The sequence below is a fragment of the Nannospalax galili genome, unplaced genomic scaffold (genome assembly GCF_000622305.1).
Source record: "Nannospalax galili isolate Female #2095 unplaced genomic scaffold, S.galili_v1.0 scaffold1104, whole genome shotgun sequence".
Classification (NCBI taxonomy): Eukaryota; Metazoa; Chordata; class Mammalia; order Rodentia; family Spalacidae; genus Nannospalax; species Nannospalax galili.
The window spans coordinates 461,598-484,684 of NW_008350769.1; the positions used below are offsets into that span (position 1 = coordinate 461,598).

Sequence of the window (23,087 nt, forward strand, 5' to 3'; positions counted from 1 at the left end):
CTGGGGTTACAGGGAGACCCTGTCTCAAAAAGACCAAAAAAAAAAAAAAGGGTTTTTTTTGTATTTACATCTAACTTAAGCATATCCTTGACAACTTTAAAAGATCTCTAGATAACTTATAAGACCAAGACCAAACACAATATAAATACTACATCAACAGCTGTAACACTATATTGCTCAGGAGATGGAAGAGTCTGTACAGATTCAGTACAAAAGTAGTATTTTCCACCAACGATTTTCCATCTGAGCATGGAACCCATGATAGAGTCCACGGACACAGAAGGCCAACTGTATACCTCTTCCCACTAGCCCTCCACAGTCAACTCAAGTCTTCCAAAAGAGCAGTGATCAGCCTGCATGCTGGCAAAATGCTGTTTCAGCAGTGCAGAGATTACTCAGGTCGCTTTGACAAAGAGGGGGCCACTCTCATTGAATGAGAAAGGAAAGGAGAGGCCTTAGACAAATAACTCACAGAGTCAGGGGTTAAGGGGAAGCAGGCAGTGCAGGCTGTGAGCAGTCTGGTTTTATCTGTCTGGAGAGCAGAGACTGGCTCTGGGGGACCTGAGGAAAGGGAGGGACTCCTGAGGCTGGCTCTTCTCCAGCTACTTAGAGGAGAGCTCTGACCACGTGAGAAGGGGCCCTTCTGCTCAGAATAATCCCCAAGCATCACTTTAGAGACTGCTTGAAAAGTTGGTCCATCTGCAGCCTGATTGCAGTCCCTCTCAGGCCCACTCACAGGACAGGCAACACTCTGACATTCTCACCCACATACAGGAAGGAAAGCTGTTACCTTTCCAGACAGAGGAGCCACTGCCGGCCTCTTCCTTTGCGCGTAGCCAGACAGTCGGTAACAATAGTGCGGCTTACAGTAGAATTTACCTGTGGACAGCAAGAAGTGGAGAAAGAGTGAGGAAAACTCCACAATTGTGAACCTGATTTGCTACACTGAGGCTGGTCTCTTCCAGCCAACCCCCCCACCCCCCACCCCGGGCAATTCAGGAAGGCCAGCCCTCACGCCAAGCTCTGGTTCCAGCCCTGCTCCTCTCCCAGTGCCTGATGTTGAGGTCCTCCCCTTTGGGTGTACGAAGGTTGTTGAGCTACCACCAATCAGTGCCTAGAGCACAGATGTGAGGCTTGCATGGCAAAGCCAGCAAACAAAGTGGTAGTGTGTGAGGACAAAGACATGGTCACATGAAAACTCTGAGCAGCATTTCTGGGGAAGGCAAGAATGAATACAAATGCAGGATGGAGGCGTGAAGGCTGCAGGGCTGAGGGCAGAGTCACCAACTAGATCTGACAGGACGACCTCTGCTCCCTCCACAACCATAGACTGCTACCTCTCCCTTGTACTTTAGCCAGTGCTGGTCCTGGTGGCAGGTTACAACCCTGTAGTGTGTTAAAACAATGGAGGAACTGGGCATGGTGGCCCACGCCTTTAATCCCAGCATTTGGGAGGCAGAGGCTGATGGATCTCTGTAGCCCAGACCCTGTTTCAAAAAGACTGCCCCCCCCCAATAAAAAACAATGAGAGGGTGACAGGCATGATGGCATATGCCTTTAATCCCAGCAGAGGTAAGCAGATCTCAGTGAAATTAAGGTCAGCCTGGTCTACATGGCGAAGTTCTAGGCCAGCTGAGGCTACAGGAACACCTTGTCTCAAAATAAAAGCAAAATAATGTGAGAGGCCAGGGCTTAGCAGGTAAAAGCGATAGCTTGACATCCCGAGTTTGATCTCCAAAACCCATGTAAAAAGCAGGACGTGGTGGAGTGGAACCTGTAATCCCAGCATTCCTATGGAGAGACAGGAGGGGACCAGGGAACTGGCCAGAAGCTTGAGGGTCAGCTACCCTGGAGTATGCAGTGTAGCCACAGAAACAAGGAGAAAGCTGCCCTCTGATCTCCACCAATGGACTGTGTGCATGTGTACATGTGCATGTGTGCCCCCCCAACAATGCAAAACAAAACTGAAAAATCAAATCCTCCATGGACCATGAGTAGAGCAGAACTGAACAAGAGTAAATCCAGAGTGTGCTTCAAGGTACCAGATAAAATGTTATTCTCTAAAACTTTCAGCCCTATCGACATGCATTTGCTGGGTTTTACCTAGTGTAATTTATTTACTCCAGAGGACGGGGCCAAAAAAAGTCAGAGCGTATGACTCTGCTCTTGCTTAAAGCCTGGAAACTCTTCAACACTAGAGCCTGTGATAGGAATTATGGAAACAGAGACTGCCCATCTTACCTTCTCATTTGGAAGGTGTTCCTTCAACAAATGAGTACTCATCTCAAAGGTAAAATGAGGGGATGTACAAGATGCAGAAAATAAGGATGGGCTGATATGCTTCCTTTTCCCCTTCCTTGGTGATCTGAGCATATACCCCACCTTGTGTGTGTGTGTGTGTGTGTGTGTGTGTGTGTGTGTGTCGCACATAAGTGTACAGGTCTCTCACTGAAGCAGAAGCTGGCTATTTCAGCTAGCCTGGCTGGCTAGAAAGCCCTCAGGATTTGCCTCTGCTCCCCCATGCTGTGGTTGCAGGCAAGGTAGTCATTCACAGTTTATTATGTGGGTGTTAGGAGATTCAAACGCAGGTTCTCATGATTGCAGAGCAAGTGTTTATATCCACCATTTTCTTGATTTTCAAAGTAGCTGACTTATTCTTTTATCTGCTTTGGTTCACTATGTAAGTCAGCTTTCTACTACTTTGACAAAATGGCTACGAAAAACAACTTAAAGGAGAAAATGCTGATTTGGCCTGATCATTTCAGAGGGTTCGGTCCAGCGTTACTTGGTTCCGTTGCTTTGGGTCTTGCTGATTCAGGACAACATGGTGGACAGCTGGACAATGGGTGGTGGAGCAGAGCTGCTGCTCACTTTAAGGTGGCCAGGAAGCAGAGCTAGAGTTGGGGAGGCTAGGGACAAGGGACATCTTTCCAGGGCACATGTGACCACATCTTCCAATCAGGCCCCACGATCTGAAGTTCTTATCGCCACCCAGTATCGCCATTAAATTATTAATCCATTAATCCACTGATAAAGTTAGAGCCCTCATGATCAACTGCTTGTCAGAAGAGGGTGCTGGATCCCCTGAAACTGAAGTCATGGAAGATTGTTAGCTGCCATGTGGGTGCTGGGAATTGAACCTTGATCCTCTGCAAGAGCAGCCAGTGCTCTTAATCGCTGAGCCATTTCTCTAGCCCCCAATTTAATTAATTAATTAATTAATATTTATCTATCTATCTATCTATCTATCTATCTATCTATCTATCTATCTATCTATTTATTTATTTATTTATTTATTTATTGAGACAAAGATCCGGCTGCCTCTGCCTCCCAAGTGCTGGGATTAAAGGTGTGCACCACCACGCCTGGCCCAATTCATTTTTTAAAAAAAACATTTTTATTTATTATTTTTATTTCATGTGTATGTTGAGTGTATAGCCTGCATGTAGGTAGGTATACCCATGTCAGGTGGTGCTGTTGGAGGTCAGAAGAGGGCATCAGAGCCCCTGGAACTGGTTGTTAGCCACTATGTGGGTGCTGGGAATTGAACCTGGGTCCTCTGCAAGAGTAGCCAGTGTTCTTAACCACTGAACCATCTCTCCAGCTCCATCAGATGCAATTCTTAACTGTTTTTCTCAATGAGGGACTGTTTCTGACCATCTTTCCACAGGTGAGGCACATCAAAACCGAGCAGCCAGTGTTCCATTGTCGGAGCACCTCAGGCAGGAAGCTGGCTCCAAAGCTTGCACCTTCTAACTGCACTATGACTGTCTCAGGAAAGTCAGCCAGGCTAACGTTGTAAACTGATCATAAATTATAGGAGACTCAATAAAGTGACTGACTATAGATGGTCTAAATGAAGCAATCTTGAATTAGTGACTGGAAAAGGGAATGGGAGGACAGGTGTGTGTCAGGCAAAGCCTAAAGTGAACTAGTCAGGTAGCTATTTACTCAGACATTTGTGAGTGCTATTGCAATGACAGGAGTGACATGAACGCTAGAACCGCCAACCAAGGCTTCGAGGTCTTTGATTGGATGGAGCAGATGACATGTAGATCGACGATGCAGTGAGTAGTGTGGACATAACTATAACGGGTGGTGGCTGAACCTGAGTGGCTATTTCACAGCAGGAGACTTGGGAAGACCTCTGAGGAGGGGCCATGGAGCTCACTCCAACAAGACTGGAGAAGTACGTCCTAGGCTCAAGCAAGGTCCTGTGGTACCAGTGGAAGCACTACAATTACGGAATGGAAACGAGATCAGTGTGAAAGGGGACAGAGAGCTAAGGCAGGTGGTAGCTGAGTTGGGGTGGACTTGCAACTCTCAATCAGAAAAAAGCTGTGGATTCCATTTGTACCACAGAGGGCAATGAGACAGGAAGTAGGGGGCTGGTGAGGCCTGATGCCTCTCTAACATCACTTGGGACATGGCCAGTCTGGGAGGTACCAGCAGCAATGGCCAACAGCAGACTGTTTCGAGCTTGTCACTCAAGGGACTTCATAAGGTCCCTCAGGCTTCACAGGCTTCCTCACAGAGACAGAGACAAACAACATACTGTCTAACTTGGGAATCAGTCATAAGAGTTGGCAACAATGATAAAAGGGCATTTGGCAACAGCTAGCACAGCTTGGTTTTGGGCAGATGGAATCCTTTAAAGAGCTAAAGGAGAAATTCAACAGTGTAACAGTGACCATGGCCTATCTTTGAATACATGAATCTTAGTTTATGGGTTTGGAGTTGACAAAGAGCCCAGAGTCACTAATCCCTGAATGTCTGATCTGGAATGGCTCTCAGGGGCCACTTGGTACATATCGGCTCTTGTTAGCTATATAAACTTGAATAAGCAACTCATAACTTCTCTGAACTTGGTTTCTAATTCACAAAATTACAATAATAAAAGCCCTCACCAGGCTGTCTCAAGAATGCAATGGCGTGCTTGGTACAGGGTTCAGCACAATGCTTGGGTTATTTCTTTCTTTTCTCCTGAGAGCCAACTTTGTTGACTTTTCCTTTCCTTCTGTTAAATTTATTTTTAATTAAAAAAAATTTTATATGTGTATGAGTGTTATACCTTCATGTATGTAAGTGCACCTGTGTTGTGCAATGCCTGCAGAGGACAGAAGAGGGCATCAGAGCCCCTGGAACTAGAGTTATGGATGGTTGTTAGCCACTGTGTGGGTGTTGGGATTCGAACCTGGGTCTTCTGTAAGAAGAGCTAGTGCTCTTAATTGCTGAGCCATCTCTCCAGTTTTACTTTTTCTTTTCTTTCTTTCTTTTGGTTTTTTTGAGACAGGGTCTCTCTGTAGTCCCAGTGGACCTGGAACTTACTATATAGACCAGGCTGGCCTTGAACTCACAGAGATCCACCTGCCTTGGCCTCCCTAGCGCTCTGATTAAAAGCGTGTACCACCACGCCTGGCTTTTCCTTTTCTTTTTTTAAAAAATTATTTTGATTGAACGCACAGAGATTCACCTGCCTCTGTCTCCCTGAGCGCTGGAATTAAAGGTATGCGCCACCGCACCTGGCTCAATAGCCGGTGCTCTTAATTGCTGAGCCATCTCTCCAACTGTTTTTCCTCTTCTTATCTGAAGCTCTTCAGTGAGATTTCCAAATCACTTGATAATTTCACTGAGGAATAGACTTAAAACTTTATTTTCCCTAAGATTCCGTTCTTTTTTCTAGTCCTCTTGTTTTCTGACAGGTAAGAGAGACTTCAAGAAGAGAAGCTGATGAAAATTACATGTAGGTTAAAATTTGGGGAGCTGAGGCTGAAGAGATGGCTCATTGGTTAAGAGCACTGGCTGTTCTTGCAGAGGACCTGGGTTCAGTTCCCAGCACCCACATGGAGGCTAGCAACGGTTCCTAACTCTAGTTCCAGGGGATTTGATGCCCTCTTCTGACCTCTGCAGGCATTGTACACATGTGGTACACCTACATACATGCAGGTAAAGCACTCATATACATTAAAAAAAAAAAATTGGGGAAGCTGCTATAGAGCTGTTCTGCCTGCTTTCATATCTAGAATAATGTGCCTAGCTCTAGAATGTCACTGATTTCCTCAGCTGAACTTCTGCACAGGAAACACAGTACCATATATGACGCATACCACATGGCCTGGTCCTTCATCATACTCAGACTGTCTGCTTTGCCTCGTGCACACTGGGTCTATCATTCTCACTGAATGTGCCAGGCTGTGTGTTAAATAAAAGCTTGGTCCCCCGGGTGATGCTACTGGAAGGAGATGGAACCTTTAAGAAGTGTGGCCAGCTGGGTATGGTGGCTCATGCCTTTAGTTCCAGGTGGATCTCTGTGAGTTCAATGGCTGCTCTTGCAGAGGACCCGGGTTCAGTTCCTAATGCCCAAATGGTAGCTATCAACCTTCCCTAACTCCAGTTCCAGGGGATCTGACACCCTCTTCTGACCTCCTCAGGCTTTGCACACATGTAGTACACTTACATACATGTTGGCAAAACATTCATACACATAAAATTAAAAAAAAAAAAAAGGTGGAGTCTACTGGGAAAAGTTAGGCCATGGGGGTGTGCCCTTGCAAGGGACTGGGATCCACAGTCCCTTCTCTCTTTTTGGCTTCCTGCACTGCCATACACTCCTGCCATGTTGCTCCCTTGTCACAGACTAGAAAGCAACAGACCAATTGGTCATCGACTAGAAGTCTTCAAAATTACAAGCCAAATCCAAGTCTTCTCTTTATAAGTTGGTTATCTCACGCATCTCCTATGAACAGAAGCTCCCAAACACAAACTGTAAGCTCCTGAGGCTCACCTGTACCTCATCTACATCTTCAAGAGATGAAGTAAAGGTGTACACATGGTGATGGGCAAAACCACCTATGGACCAATTGGCTGGACTCTGAGGGGTCTTCTTTTCAGGCACATCCTAAGGTAAAAGGCTAACTAAAATAACTTAAGTATCAAAGACAGTTCCAAGAGGCTTGGGGGATCCACCTGCCAATCTCCATCCTTGGAGTCAAAGGTGCTACCCTGAAGGCAAGGGCATTGAATGAGTGGAACCAAAAACTTCTCCCTAACAAATTCTCTTCCTCACCTAAGCAACTGTTTCAATGCTTCTCCTGTTGAGTACTGCCTTGTGCTAATGCAGGAAGAGAGCCAGGTGCCAGGACGCTGAGAGCTCACCACTTGGCTCGTGTCTTCTTCTGACAGAGCTGACTGAATTCACTACTAGGAGACCCTGGAGTGACTGTCTTAGTTATGGGCTCCCTTCCTCATCACCCGCTCCCTTCATGGTCAATAAGTCACCTATCAAGGCTCATGTGTAATAGCATCCCCATGACGATTTACTTTTCTTTCCTATGAATCTAGGTTTCTTTATTACTTTTGAACTAATTAAACTGCCTCCCATGAAGCTTCTTCAGCATCCTGTAGGAAATGGATGCAGGAGTCACAAATGCCTTTGGTCATCTATTTCCATTACCTTTAAGAGTCTTCACATGGCAAGTTGGCTTTATTATTTGTTGGCACACTTCTCTAGCTTCTAACCTGCCAAGGTCTCTCCACTGTAAAACCAGCAAAAGTCACAAAAAGCTCCACTCTGAACACCACAGTATAAATGACCTGGGCCCAGGCAAAGATGTTGGTGCCAGAAGGAGGCGACAAGGCTTGAGCACTTCAATCAGTTTCAGAAGGCAGAAGCCCAGGATCTACTTTAGTTTATTGTCATCGATTTTGGGTAAGAAACATGACTTCTATGAACCCTTCTTCCACAAGGGGTCAGGACATTCTTATGTCCCTTTTATCTTCAGTTACTCATATGAGATATGGAGGTGTGGGCAGCGAGGGAGATGGGATTAATGCCGCCACTCTGATCGCCTTACTGAGCAGGGTAACCACAGTTCAGTGCCTTTGGAAAAGTATTTGTAAGTGTCTCAGGTAAAAAGAGGGGTGGGGTTGGAGAGCACTGAGTGATCTTGCAGAGGACCCAGGTTCAGTTCCCAGCACCCACATAGCAGCTAACAACTGTCCATAACTCTAGTACCAGGGGGATGTGACACCCTCTTCTGACTCTGTGGGTATTGCACATAGGGGTGTACTTACATACATGCACATAAGACACTTAAGACACATAAAACAAAAATAAAGAGTCTCAGAAAAAAAAAGCCCTACAAAGGATGGAGGGAGATGGCTGAGAAGTGTTAGTATAAAACCCACTAATAGAAGAAGGCAGTCAGGGCCCAAAGTCCCTGGCTTAAATGAAGAAAAGTGCCATCATGTCCAATTGCTGACTTGACCAAAGTGCAGACAGACTCACCGTCCTCGATGTCGTAGGCGTAGGCCGAGAGGCGCAGGGTGGTGGCGCAGTATTCGCACTTGAAACAGCTCCGATGGAAGAACTTGCCCTCCGCACTCAGCCGCTCCATCACGTAGACCCGCTTCTGGCAGAAATAGCATGTGTCGCTGCCCCCCAAGTTCTGTGGGAACTCTTTCTTTATGGAGCCCTGTGGGAGTGGGTGAAGGAGCATGTCAGACCCTGTGGCCTCTCCCAGCACTGCAGAAGCCTCTGTGGGCAAAGCTGACTCAGGCCACATGGACATAGGCCAGGAGTATTAAGTGACTACAAATGCTCTAGCTGTGAGTTTCTCCAAGAGCGACACACTCTTGTAGGTACTATACCCCACAGAGCCCTCCCAAGAACCTTTGGTACAAGCTGGGGTCTAAACTTATGACAATCAACGACCAAGATTTGCTTTTGATGAAGGATCCAGTTTTTCAGAATTTCTTAACACTCAGATCAACTATTTTGTAGGAAATTTTTGCTTGGAGGATAGCATAAATAGACATACATTTGGTGTTCACATGTGCACATGTGTATGCACGTGTGTGCACATGCATCCCCTGATCTCTGGTGGGATCACCTTAAAGATCAAAGTGGGGGCTAGAGAGATGGTTCAGTGGTTAACAGCACTGGCAGTTCTTGCAGAAGATCTGAGTTCAGTTCCCAGCACCCACCTGGTAGGCTACAATCACCCATAGCTCCAGTTTCAGGGGATCCAGTGTCCTCTTGTGGCCTCCTCTGGCATTGTAACACAAGGGTGCACTTATAAACATGTAGGCAAAACACTCAGACACATAAAATAAAAATAAATAAAACTACTGGGCATGGTGGTGCATGCCTTTAATTCCAGCATTCAGGAGGCAGAGGCAGGCGGATCTCTGTGAGTTCAAGGCCAGCCTGGTCTACATAGTGAGTTCCAGGCCAGCTGGGGCTACAGGGAGACCCTGACTCAAAAAGACCAAAAAAAAAAAAAAAAGAATTAAAAAAAACAAAGTGCATTTCTAAGGAACATTCTATGTATCTACTGCAGTCCTAGAAATTCAGTTATCAAAATTCAGACCACCTCAAAAAAGTTACATGGCCTTCTGATGACTACAGTAATAAGTCCCTCAGAACAAGCCAGGGTTGTTCACCATAGTGCCACAGCTAGCGACATACCCCTGGAATAGCTCTTACCAGTTCCTTCTTGTCTAGAAGGGTTTTGGGTTGCTCTTTCCTTTGAAGCTGATTGGCTATCTGCTCAGCCAATGAGCTCACTCCGCCCGTGTACATCTTTATATACTTCTATTGGTTGGAGATTACAGAATGATCAGAATGAGAAGGAAAAGAAAGAAATTAAGGATACAAAAAAAAATCTTTGAAAGGTGTAAAATGAATGCACAGTGCAGCAGCAAACCATGGCAACACATTGCCCACAAGCAGAAACTGGGCAGTGAGCAAAACATTGTGTCAGCATCCACACGGTGGTCAGTGCACACAAGAGCAGCAGCTGTGGAAATGATCTTCCACAGGCACGAACTTGGTCCTTCATGTCTTTTCCAAGAGTGCAGTCCCAGAATAGGGAGGTAGACGACAGAATGGATGCAAACATGGAAGATGGTTTGAGGGGGGGGGTCTGTATCCTAGGCGCTCACATCACACACACAGAGGTCAAGGGACTGCAACTCCAGGCAGAACACTGCAGTGTCATGGGTCTGATGGGCTACTTCCTCACTGAGAAAGAAACCAGGCTGATTTCTGCAGAGGCCGAAGCTCCATGTGGGCAACAGGCTTGTGAAGAGCTCTGGTATTACTGGTGACCCACCACCTCCTCATTAGCTTTACCCACACTACCTGCTCCATGCAGTAGGCAATCCTGACCTCTGTGGGAAGAAGCCTTCTCTGCCCATTTCCCCACTGGTATTTAAGAGGGCACTGAGTACAGCAAGGTGAGTCCCACTCACCCAGGTTTGGAGGTTGGAATTCTCCTAGACTAGGTGGGGCACCTTAGTCACATGTTGCCCCCTGCAGGTAAGCTGCTCAACTAGTTCCAGAAGTCAGAATGTGTTACTTATCCTGGAAGAATTGTTTTTCCAAGTTGAAAAATGGGGAAAGGTTTAAAAAAAAATAGTAGCACACATTTGTAATTCTAGCACTTGGGAGGTTAAGGCAGGAGGATTGCCATGAGTTTAAGGCTAGGCTGGACTACATATAGTGAGATCATCTATATACCCCTCCACCACGTCCCACCTCTGTTCCCCCAACCCAACTAATTCAATGCCCTTTTGGCAATGTTTAAGATACAGGAGAAAACCCCCATGTCTGCATGGTGAGCCATCCTGCTCACAGAGGCCTGACACCCTGTGGCCCAGCTTGGATCCTCTCCTGGGACTACAATCAGTCTTGTGGGTGGTCCTTTAGAGACCTGGGCAGACAGTGTACTGCACCTCTCATGACAGGAAGCAACGGAGGCTTGCTGTCAAGTAGGAGAGGTTGTCACAAATTCTGACCTAGAAACACAACAGGAGCAGTTATTTCAGTGATGGCGACAGCCCCTCAGTGCACCACTACCTGAGCGTGTCTGGGTTCTCTGGGGGCCAACTCTCTAAGACTGGGAACAGAGGCACACCGGAGAAAACAGTTCACTGGGCTCAGCCAAGGCTTAGCTGGAACTGAGCAATCACTTTCCTCCTCCAACTCAAAACTAAAGAAGACATCCCGGGATTGGTACCTTCTGCACATTAATTCCACAGTTTACGTCTACTAGTGGGTGAGGAAAATAAATCCCGTGGACCTCAATCTTTAGGGCCCCAGAGAAGTGCAGACACCAGACAGAGCTGAGGAGAAATGAGAGCAGAGCTCTCATTGGAGCAGGAAGTCGCATTCTCCGCCTTCGGTAGAGAGGGCAAATGGGAGTCTGGCACACTGCAGCCCCTGCCCCACTGTGTGCACCAGGACCCTTATTTTCCCACCAGAGACCATCACCTGAGCAGCCAGGGCCTGAGGCTGCATGTGCAGAGGCGTCACATTCAGTTCTCAGTGATGTGGTCCACTGACAACACCCCCTTCACCCCTCCACCCCACCCAAGAGGTAAGGACTCAAGTTCCGTTTCTTTCTGGTATGAAAAGCAGATGGTTTCCTTCTTCCCATGCTCATCAGGGAGCCGAAGTGTAGCAATCGCTGGGCTTACACCACTGCATACCACACACATGCATATGCATCTGCACACATATACCGGTAAGAATAGGAAGCACAAGACACAAAGACAAATGACCCCCTGATCCCTAGTAAATTCCTTGGAGCTGGATCGATGGTACTGTGGGAAAAAGGTCATTCCAGGAGGCACTGGAGTGCCACGTGCTCACAATTTCACTTACGAGAGTTAGTGACAATATAGTTCAAACTTGGTAGCCCATGATTTTGAAAATATGGGAAGCCATCAATTGACGGCTGAAAAATGCTTATCACTATTGGATACAGCTAAACAATGGGCTCGCTTTGACAGACTGTGATGTGTGAAACACTCCAAAAGCTAGCAGCCTCTTTAACTCGGGTGTCTGTGGCAGCCCCACACATCCCCCCAGATACAAGTAGCTTCTGAGGAGCCAGGTGAAGGTGGAGACCCTGTCTCCTGCAGGTGAGTGACACCTGTGAAGGTAGAGCGAGCAGAGGCTGCAGGAGAACATGGTTTTGCCAAGGCCAGGCCATGCTACCTGTCGGAGGGAGTCAGAGGAGGGAGAAGCAGGGCGGGTGGAGGAGCGGAGACTAAGGGAGAGCTCCCACTGGTCAACAAAAAATCGACGTGAAGGTTCAGGCTCTGGCTAGAAAATACAAGATGGAGAAAAAGAGCACAGCAAATGTTAAAGTCATACCCCAAACACAGGAAATTTGAGCTTCCAACTGTTCTAGCTTTATCTGCAGAACATACTGTGGCCAAGCATTCCTTCTAGCTCCCAGAAGCACACAAAGCTCATTCACAGCTCCTGTCTGCTTCCCACTTGCTCCCCCAAAGCTTACAGCCAGGCTGGCTCTGGAACACCAAGCTATAAGCACCTGTGAAAGCTCCTACTGGGTTCACCCTCTGGGTGGCTATTACTGCCACCAGATGATGGAGCACACAGGAGGCACTGTGAGCAGCCCTCTTTGGGCCTCTGCACAGAGCCCTTGCTGGCCTGAGCAGGGGTTTCTCCTTGGCAAGGAGACATCTTGAAGTCAGCCACTCTAGCAAAGAGCGGGATCAGACACCTCACTGTCCTATGGCTAGGGCATGTACTTGTCCTGTAGACAGTGCCCAGGGCCTCTTTCCCTCCTATGGCCAGTGCTCAGGACAGTTCTGCTTGCTAAGGACTCAGACAAACCCCAAGCAGTGATCCTGAGACAAGACCCAAACCCCTCAGATTGGCCCCAACTGACACAGGAATCTTGGCAATTGCTAACTGCTTCGTTTTCCATTAGATTCAGGGTAAAATCTTTTCAGGGTAGGAGGGACATAGAGGTACTGTCTAGGCTTTGAGCAGATCTGCTGTGCCCCCTATTTTGAGCTGACACTTCAGTATTGTAGGGGTGACAGGTAGAGTGGCAGGTACCTGAGGACCCCTTAGCCTCTATTACAGGTGCATAGCCAGCTTTCTAGCTCTGACCACCCTGCTGGAATGTGGGGCAGTCAGAACTGAAGGAAGAGAAGGGAGTCGAGTGAAGGTGGACCACAGAAAGTGGGGCACGGCATGTGCAGGGGTGTGGAGCAGGGGACGGAGTCCTGGAGAGACAAAAGCTGTCCCTTCACAGTATCTAGCCTGGGGCCCCACAATGAGGAATCTAGAAACAAGTCCTAGGGAAAAGGAAAGGGTCTCTCATGTCTAATTGCCTCTTGAGCTACTACAGTTCCCTACTGGGCTCTGTAGCCCTAGACCTCACAGTTTCCGGGCCAAGCTTTCCTTTTCCTCAACGTACTTCCTCCCTTCTTTTTCAGATGTTGTTTATTAAGAACCATCAACACTTCATTAAATATGCATTCTCCAAAATATAGGGCACTGCCCTGCTCCTTTTCTTAAGAGAGGACTATGGTAAGGTCTGGGAAGAAGGAAGGGTCTGTACACCATGCTTGTAGAAACTGCCCCACCAAGCAGGAGGGAAGCAGAGGGTGAGGGAGGAGGCAGAGAAGACAGCCATCTCCACCTTGATCCCCTCTCCTCTCGCTCCAGTGTCCTGTCCTGCTGACAGTGTGGTCCAGGTTAGAGCTAGTGCTAGCACCTGTTTTCTAATGGATCCAAGCTGCAACCTGAATTGCTGCTTGGCTCTCATTATATTTCTCAGAGAGCAAAGGTAAGGTTTCTGAGAAATTACCAACCAGCTGCAAGACCCCCAACTCACTGGAGATCTTCTTTAAGGGTAGGGATCCCTCACAATGCAGAAAGCTTCATAAAACATCATCGGACTAGCCAGGAGTGATGGCACACACATTTAGTCCCTGCACTTGGGAGGCAGAGGCAGGCAGATCTCTTTGAGTTCAAGATCAGCCTGGTCTACATAGAAAGTTCCAGGTCAGCTGGGGCTACAGGGAGACCCTGTCTCAAACAAACAAACAAACAAACAAACAAACAAACAAACAAACAAAATATCTGGCTGGGGCTCTGTTACCTCATTTATTGGATAAATGGCATGATGGACCATTTTATTCCGTGATGGCTCCCTGGAGCTTTTCAGAAAACTAGCTACGGCTTTTCACTATGCACCCCCATTTTGCCATTACCTTTTCCCCCAATCTTCTTCCTATTTGACCTCTTCCCCAAATTCTGGCAAGGGCATCAGCTCTTCTTAGCACTTCTACTTTAAAAGCTAAGACTCTCAAATACACCTGCCTGTCCACCTAGACCTCTCCCCAACCCATGTGCTCCCTGGCTGCCAAGGCTGCTTGGCCACTAGCACTACTTTGGGGTCTTAGAATGGGAAAGGTGAACAAAACTGGGAAGTCACCAAGGCCCTTCCTAACAAGAGAAGTGCTTAGGATTGGCGTCTAGTCTGAATGCTGTGCAGATGGGCATCTTAGGGTGAACGCTATTTCAGGGGGGGATAATATTAGCAAAAAGAATTCTGGCTCTTGGCTGGGTGACAAGTGTGCACAAAGCTGGGAGAAGGCCTATCCTCCATGCTCCCTTCCCTCTGCCCCACAACACAGCGTGCCCCGCCTGGTGGCTCTTAGCACCCCACAGGCTCATGCTGTTACCCTCTCATGGCGGGGATTCTGCTTGCCACGGCTGTCAGCATGAAGATCCCTGTACGTCTGTTGGCAACAAAGTAGAGACTTAAGCTCCATCCACACTCTATTTGGACCTACTAAGTCACAGCGGGAAATTCAGGCAGGAATTCAGAGTTCAACTCAATATATATCCCCAGCCCCTAGTGGTCCCCACCCAACTCACCATAATCCCTCCTCAAATTCCATGATCTGGGGACAAATTTCTGAACAGCCTTTCTGTCCACCAGCAACAGACTACAAAGAACTATGGTTAGTACAAACGTGTCTTTCACTTAGTGGTGTAAGATCAGACACATGCAATGGAAGGCTGAGGAGACAGTTTGACAGGGGACGCTTTCCACAACAGGAAAGGAAAGGTGGGGAGACGGAAAGTGGATGGAACAAAGGACTGTTACAACAGCCTAGAGGAAACTGCAGGGTGGGAGGTAAGCACTAAACAGGAACATGGGACCCAGGCACAGTTGATTACAGGGAGAAGCGCAGGAAGACTGAAAGCGCTCTCGGTTAATAGACAGGGTACATGTGTACGGTGATGGAAGTTGTAGGACAGGCGCAGGGTTGCCTCAAGGAATTGAAGAAAACCCTAAGATGGCAACTGAAGGGGCAGGAAGACCACACTCACAACTAGGGATAACTAGGGATGTTTGTCTTCCACACAGCCTGGGGGAAGTTGAAGCCAAACCTCCCAGGTGGCTGCCCCTGACATGTTGCCACAAGGCAGCTTGAGCCCAGAGCCCGGCTGCAGACTCACACAGCCCAGATCCAGTGCTGCTTCCACTGCTCACCTGTAGGCTTGAACAATCCCTTGGCTGTTCTACTTTATGCCTCAAACTATAAAGTGGAGATGGTGGTGATACCTGCCTCACAGAGTTAACTGTGAGGACTGAAATATTGTGTGGAAGGCAATGTGGACACTGAGTGGGGCAGAGAAAATGCTCAGACTGTGAGTTCTTCTTTAGAGAAGATACTGGGCAGTCATGACAGCCACCAGGACTCAGGGACACGAGGAGGGCCTGTAACATCAGATGTATCTGAGGAGAGTCACCTTTTAGATAAGGCACTTTAACTGATAAAATATGTCTTCATAAATGCTGCCGTCAGAAATGGCATTTTGACAGGACACAACCAGAAGGGCAGCAAAGCCATTCTACGTGCATACTTTGTATGGGTGCACCTGCCACAAACAAGTGCTTGTGCTATGCATCAGCCACACACGGCTGGTGGCCCTGGAAAGCAGTTCTTCAACGATCTGCCTGGAGTGTAAGCAGGTGGCTGGGTTGGTTAGAAGCTGGCTAAGCCCTCTGGCAGGATGTCAGCATCAAAAGGAACTAAACCCATGCAGGGGAAGCCAGATGAAGCTTCTTCATGCACATCTGAATCTTATTGCATAGGACAGCAAGAGAAAACCAGCTGTTTTAAGTGGGGTTCTATAAAAATGTATGGCTGTTCGGGCTGCTGGGACTTGGATTTGAGACAAGTGGAGTTTATATTTTGGTTTGTGGTTACAGGGCTGTCCTCCCATAATAGGGACTAGACTAGACCATCCAAGATTTGACTGTACAGGGTACTATCCTGAGGTCCCAGCAGGAATTACTCACTTATAGCAATAAAGGTTGCTTCTACTACAAGTGACCTTTTTTTTTTTAAAAAAAAAACTTATCTTTTAAAAAGAGGGGGCACTGAGGTGGCAGGCAGGACAGACAGGACACAGCATGCAGAGAGGATCACCTGCTGGCCACTGCACGCCCGGCAGGGAGGTGGAGTAGGGGGAGGAGAAAGAGTGATCACTTTTTTGGGGCAGGTCCGACAACGCTCCTTTTCCTGTCGCTTTTACACCAACAGACACAAACAGAAAGAACATGGTTGAAACAGCGGCCACAGGAGGGCTGGTCCTATGAGGGTTGAGGAGCACTTGCACATCTGCACATTTGCAAAGCATCCCACAAGGCCCCCTTTCATGACCCTCCACCTTCAGCAGCGCCTCACTCTGCATTCGGGTGTGGCTTGTCACAGTCTCTTGGCCCCCACCTTGGACTGGCACCTTAAACTCGGTGATGTAGGTAACTATGCAGCTGGCGAGAACTTGCTGTATGGTGTCCTCTAAATGCCAGGAGTCAAAGGGCTTTACCAGGCAGGAAGTTGAGGACACAGAAATGGGCTTGATTACAAGTAGGGAGAAAAGGCAGGTGGGCCCACAAGGGATACCACACAACCTCTGCACAGTAGGTCACACGTTCACTCAAGGCAGTAAAGCATGCTCCCCTGAAAGCCATCAGTGACCACATCCCATCAAGCTTCCCTCTTCTCACTCACTCCAAAGTTCTGGAAACTGCCAAAGAAATGCAAGAAAGAGCCGAAAACAAGATCTAAAAGTTAAGCACTAACTAAATGTTTTGACTACAGTTTCTGCCTTGTTCCGCCTAGTCCAAGCGTTCCCTTTTTTGTGAGCTAGTCTGTGATTCAGGAAGCTGCTTCTCAGTGTTTGAGAAACAATCACACATTACCCTGTGCTTCTTTGGTACCTTCCGGGGGATTTTCAGTTTCTTCTACCCAGGGAAACATATAAGTAGAGAATGGTGGGGTGGGAGTGTGTTGTGTGTGTGTCTGTGTCGACTGTGGCAACTGTAAAGTTGGAGAAATCTCTCTACTGTCCCTACCTCACATGACAATTTACTTCCAAACCCAGGCTGATTTGGGTACAGTTTGTCTGCAGGATGCGTTTCTGAGATCAAAAGGCAAAGGGGAGGGTAAGGGAGGGCTGCAGTATTTATACAGGAAAGAACAACAGAGAGGTCACTGGTGAACAGAGCTGTTCTTCGTTTTCCTCCTTCCACATGATGACCTAAGCTGGAACAGGTCCTTGTGCCAACTCCGCCATTGCTGTCATGCCTGCCACACCTTCCTGCCTCAGTGGGAACCACTTCAAGAGAAACACACAATGAGTCACAGTGACGAGCTGCCTGTCCGCCCCATTCCTGAATTGATGGGAGCCAGTAAGCAGCCCAGGCATCCTGGCACTGGGTCCTGGGTCTTTAGAGCCTCTGGCACCGAACCCATCTCTAGCTTTCAGGAGATAAATTTAGAGGGCCAGACTCATGAGTTGGAGTTAAGAAAAGATTGAATGTGAATAGTCTACATTTCATAGGATCAAAAGAACATGAGGTAGAGGACGGCACAGTATTACCTCTGTCACCACGCAAATCTGCAATTCTGACACTTGATACAGCATTGCTCGAGGTTTCCCACTTACATCTCACATCTGCCCAGCTGCTCTTTCTAAAATTTATCTCTGGGGCCTGTTCCTCCAGACTCCTGTTTAACTTTAATGGTTCCATCCATACCAAATACCAGTATTTTACTTCATTGACCGTGACAGTAAGTGACTCACATGACGAGCTGTATAGGCAGGAACAAAAGCAGTCTCCACACAGGACTCGGCACAATGAAAGGGCTACTGGACTTCACGAGCAGCCTCCTGACCTGAAGCTGCCAAGTCAGTCTTCACCAGGACAGAGACCAAGTCTCAGCAGGCTCCTTGAGCCACACTCACTGCCCTCTACTGCCCAGCAAGCCCAGCAAGCACACACCCGCACAGGCTGCACACAGTCACCTGCCCCCATGTGCAGCTATTCCTGGCCTTCCTGTCCCTCTGTTTTTTTCTGGTAGAGTAAGACTACATGTAGAGTTCCAAACTCCGGCTTAGAGCTCACTCTTTCAAACCTTCCCTTTCACCTAGATGTCAAGGCAAAGGTTAAGAAAGTAAAACACAAGCAAATTCTTGATGAAATTTTTCAGAAGACCTCCCTGGGTATAGAGAAAAGGGAAGTAAGTCTGGCTTCTGTTGTGAGTTTGCACATTGCTCCAACATTCGATCTCTGCCTTGTCTTCCCTGTGACATATTATTATGTTGGAAAAGAAAATTTTCCCTGAATATCATTTTAGTAACTTGGCCATTCCCTAGCACTTCCCAGCACCAAAGCTGGCAGGCTGACTGTGGGAAAGCCAGAATCAGCTCATCTGACCACAGTGACACCTATTATGAGAAAGCTCATCCAAGCTCTTTTCTCTAGAGCAGGAAGCTGATCAATGTTGACACTAGGAACAAGAGTACAGAGGTCCCCAAACCCACTGACAGGTCTTCTATTCTGACCAAGGAGTGGTTACCTGCTGTTCCTGTACTGTCAGGATAAGCAGCTTTTCAGGAGATCCTGAAAAGGCTGCAGTGAAAAGTCCCAGAAGTGGTGTTTTGTTTGTTTTGTGTTGCTAGGGATGAAACCCAGGGCCTCATGCAAACTAGGCAAGTGTTATATCATTGAGCTACATCTCTAGTCCCTGTCCCCCAAAAGATGTGGACAAAACCCCAAGGGAAAATAATCCCCATGAACACTCATGTTTGAAACAAACCCATACTTCATGACCACGTCTGTGAGTAACATTTTTCGTCTCCCAGGAAAGGCTTTGCTTTCCCCAGTTCTTAGTCCTGATGAAGGTCACAAGGAGACACACTAGCAAAAAGCCAACTTGGGAGCAGTTACAACAGGAAACACCAAGATTCAAGAACCTGGACAACTTGCCACATTACTCCAGCTGCTGTCAACACCAGGTTAAGAGTCTGCCTTCCTAACAGGCTCCTCAGATCTCAGTGCTTAGTCCAGTCATGCAATCAGATCAGCCCTGTCTCTGGAATCTTTTCTTGAAGTCAACACACACACACACACACACACACACACAGAGACACTACCCAGCAGAGAGCCTTCTTGCTCTGGTGAGCTATGCTCTCAGGTAAGCCTGGAGCGGGGTGGTAGAGTGGGAAGGCCAGTTGCAGCCCCATCTCGACCCCAGCAGTACTTTTACCTGTTTCCACTGGGGGGTGGGAGCAGGGCGACCCTGCTCAGGCAGGCAGCAGGACGGCTGGCTGACCCCACGCTCTTGTGTAGGCTATGACACACACAGGCCATGAGTGGGTGGGGGCAGGACATGGAGACAAAACAAAATAAAATGCATTAAGGTAGGAGAAGACATGGAAGACAGACACACATCTATGTACTGTAGAGGAGGCAGGCTAAATCAACTCTTAGAAAGTTACATTTATTTTTACTTTAAAAATTATTTATTTATTCACTTATTTATTTTGATTTTATGTGTATGAGTGTAATGCTGGCATATGTGTTAGTGCACCCGTGTCATGCAATGCCCGTAGAGGACAGAAGAGGATGTCAGATCCCCTGGAACTGGAGTTAAGGACAGTTGTTAGCTGCCATGTGGGTGCTGGAATTCAAACCCTGCTCTTCTGCAAGAATAGTCAGTACTTGGGCTGGAGAGTTGGCTCAGCAGTTAAGAACACTGGTTGTTCTTGCAGAAGACCTGGGTTCGAATCCCAGCACCCACATGGCAGCTAACAACTGTCCATAACTCCAGTCCCAGGGGATCCGACAGCCTCTTCTGACCTCTGTGGACATTGCACGACACTGGTGCACTTACCTACATGAAGGAAATACACGCATACACATAAAACAAAAATAATAAATAAAATAAAAAAGAATAGCCAGTACTCTTAACCGCTGAACCATCTCTCTAGTCCCTTATTTATTTTTATTTTATGTGTATGAGTGTTTTGCCTGCATGTATGCAAGTGCACCTGTGTCATGTAATGCCCACAGATGCCAGAAGAGTGCAGTGGATCCCCTGGAACTGGAGTTAAGGATGATTATTACTGGCCATGTAGGTGCTGCCAACTGAACCTGGGTCCTCTGCAAAAGCAGCTAGTGCTCTTAACCTCTGAAAGTTCCTTAACCTCTCTCTAGTCCCTGAAAGTTACATTTATAAAGGAAAGAAATTAGCCTCCCTCAAACCAAAACAAATGCAAAAAGAGAGAAAGGAAAAAAGGGGATGGGGATGAGCTGTGATCTTATCACCATTTTCCCACACTGAATTCTCTGCAAGTCTAAACTATCTGAGTTGGAGAGCTTATTTCCATCTACTAAGCAACCTTCCACTGGAGGGCACTCCAACCTTCTGAGGTGGGGCTGGAAGATCCTGGGCAGCCGCTCCATCTCTGCTGCAACACCACAGAAAAGACAAAGAGGGTAGACATTCATCACCAAAAGCGAGGCCTAAGAGGCAAAGGCCGGGCCGCTAGCTGACCCATAGGGACTGTCTATGAGCATGGAGGAGAGAAGAGGAACCTCACCCTCTGAACGCCTTTTCAGTTATGAAATCTCAGTGACATTCACAGAGCAAGGGAGAGACAAGCCAGGACACCGGACACTTTAGATCAAATGCTGTCTAGACTCTCACATGTGACTTAGGGAGAATAATTCGAGGACCTAAAATGCTTGGGTTCCTGGTAATATCCCAGGAAAACAATCTGTAGTGTAGAAAAGTAGGTTTATCTCAAAGAACTTATATCTTCATATCTTATCAAAGATGAGAAGCAACTAAAATGTCCCACGTAGAGGTGATGGCTACGAGCGAGCGAGCGTGGCGCCTGCACACTCTGAAGATGCCTGGAGGGTGCTTGAGGAAAACATGGAAGTATGCCTAAGGTTAAAAAACAAAGCAGAGTAGGGACGCTTGTCTTCAGAACAGCCCACCATGAAAATAAGAATGCCCTAGAAAGAGTCCAGAAAGAAATGCGGCAAGATTAACAGGTGCCTTAATTACCTCTATATTTTTCAGATTTCCCCCAGTAAGCTCCTAGTCCTTTTTCCTTTTCTTGAGACAAAACCTTACTAAGTAGTCCAAGTCGGCCTTGAACTCACAATCTTCCTGCCTCAGCCTCCCAAGTGTTATTACACCATGTCAACTACACGTGTGTTTTATGTATATATGTGAACATGTACATGTGTTATGTCATCTAGATAAATAATTTTTAGAGCTCTGCACTGGTTATGGTCACAGACTCCCCAGACCCCAAGTGAAGCTAATGGACTCCTGAATACGTAAGATTCAGGTAAGGGAAAACCTAACCCAGGACCCTCAGGGTCTGTGGCATGGCTCAAGATCTTCCTTCCTGTGTGATCTGGGCAGTCTGGGAGATGGGCTTATGGCTCACCTGTCTCCTTACACCAGTAGACTGTGCAGGGGCATTCTCTTCAAATTTGGCCAGTAGCTGGGTCGCCATGTACTTTACTTTGTTCTGGTTCCCAATGGCGGCATCCATCCGCCTGTCCGTCAGAGTGCTCACCAGGGTGGGTCTTTCTCTGTAGCTCCGGGGAGCATCCTCCTGCCCAAGAGAAAGTACTCAAGCATCAGGCTCCGTGACAGGGAACCTCCAGACACTCTTTTCTTGGTCCGAGCCTCACAGCAGTTTGAGGCTGAGTTTAACAGCACTCTTCAAAGTTCTAATCTCCAGTCAGCAAGATCCCAAGACATGAGGCACTATGGGGCACCCAGACCTGTGCTGGCATTGTCAGACCCCAGCGAAGTCATTGTGCTTTGCCAAATGTGATTCGATGAAAAAGAGACAGTCTGAGCACACGTGTGCACAATTTCTTGCTCCTCTCCAGAAAATGAAACAAAGGCAAAACCCCACAGAGATTCTCATAACACATGAACATGCAAAGATCTAGCAATACTAGTTTGGGAATTGAGAATGTAAACCAAAAAGGGCAATATAGTATAATCATCCTAGCAAACCAAGATGAATCTCACCTCTTCTGACTGACTGGTTTTGCGCCTCTTTCCAGCCCCATCCAAATCCTTTTCCTTCTTATCCTGAACCAAGAGAGGAGGCAAACTGCATTAGTCTGGTCACCATCCCTTGCCATTAGTTCTGCAGCCACCATTAATGTGACTCTGGTGCACACAAACCTTGGGAGAACGCTTCCGAGAGATGGTCTGTCCCAGTTTGCTCAGGAAGGAGATGGGGGATTTGGTGCTGGCTATCAGGACTGCTTTCTCCTCTGCATTCAGGTCCAAGGTGTCTGTGAACAAAAGTGAGTAACCTTTAATGACAGCGGTGGAAGAGTGCCAGGAAGTCCTGACCAGAACCATTCTCCCTTGCAGGGGGCTGGTGAGAAGGAAGCTGGTGGACCTCTAAGGTCTGTGGCACTGACTGAGGCAAGGCATGTAGATCTCCACAGGAAACACTAGAAAGGAAAGGTACTCAGATCTCTACACATCTCATTTCCATCCAATACACAAAACCAATCCCCCACAGTTGCTTCAGCTACAACCACCTGCACTTTCACTCTCTTAAGGTTGCAATCTGTCTGTTAACAGTCATAGCAGAGTACTGAAGCCTCATTTTGGCAAAGGAAATTTAAGGGAGGGGGATGAGGCAAAGAGGTATGGGATTTGGGGTTGTCAGTTTTGGTGGCTGCAGAGGCCAGATTCTTAGCTGTGTATGAAGAGGGTCTCTCGATGAATAGAGACACTTAGAGCTCAGGGTTTCTGTTATAAGAAATGGATATCCAATTAGGAAAAGCCACAGGTGCCTCTAAATACATATGGGCTAGAAGGTACTTCAGGGAGGAGGATACCATACTGTGGATTCGAATTTTATTATTATTATTATTATTATTATTATTATTATTTGT

At 47.3% G+C, this 23,087-nt stretch overlaps 1 protein-coding gene across 4 annotated transcripts in view; it reads right to left on the minus strand.

The window, feature by feature from the left end:
• Mical3 (microtubule associated monooxygenase, calponin and LIM domain containing 3) overlaps nucleotides 1-23,087 on the minus strand; it is a 203,394-nt gene that overhangs the window by 75,209 nt on the left and 105,098 nt on the right. For 2 of the 4 annotated variants that reach the window (XM_008847918.3, XM_008847917.3), the window contains exons 14-18: nucleotides 22,360-22,472; nucleotides 22,201-22,263; nucleotides 21,602-21,772; nucleotides 8,288-8,474; nucleotides 791-879 (exon numbers count right to left, since the gene is read on the minus strand). In XM_008847918.3, coding sequence (XP_008846140.1) covers nucleotides 791-879; nucleotides 8,288-8,474; nucleotides 21,602-21,772; nucleotides 22,201-22,263; nucleotides 22,360-22,472 — 623 coding nt within the window. Of the gene's footprint in view, nucleotides 1-790; nucleotides 880-8,287; nucleotides 8,475-9,487; nucleotides 9,596-12,004; nucleotides 12,113-14,514; nucleotides 14,572-16,275; nucleotides 16,375-19,401; nucleotides 19,486-20,503; nucleotides 21,159-21,601; nucleotides 21,773-22,200; nucleotides 22,264-22,359; nucleotides 22,473-23,087 lie in introns of those variants that run through there. The other 2 variants (XM_029570834.1, XM_029570836.1) reach the window with 2 other exon arrangements.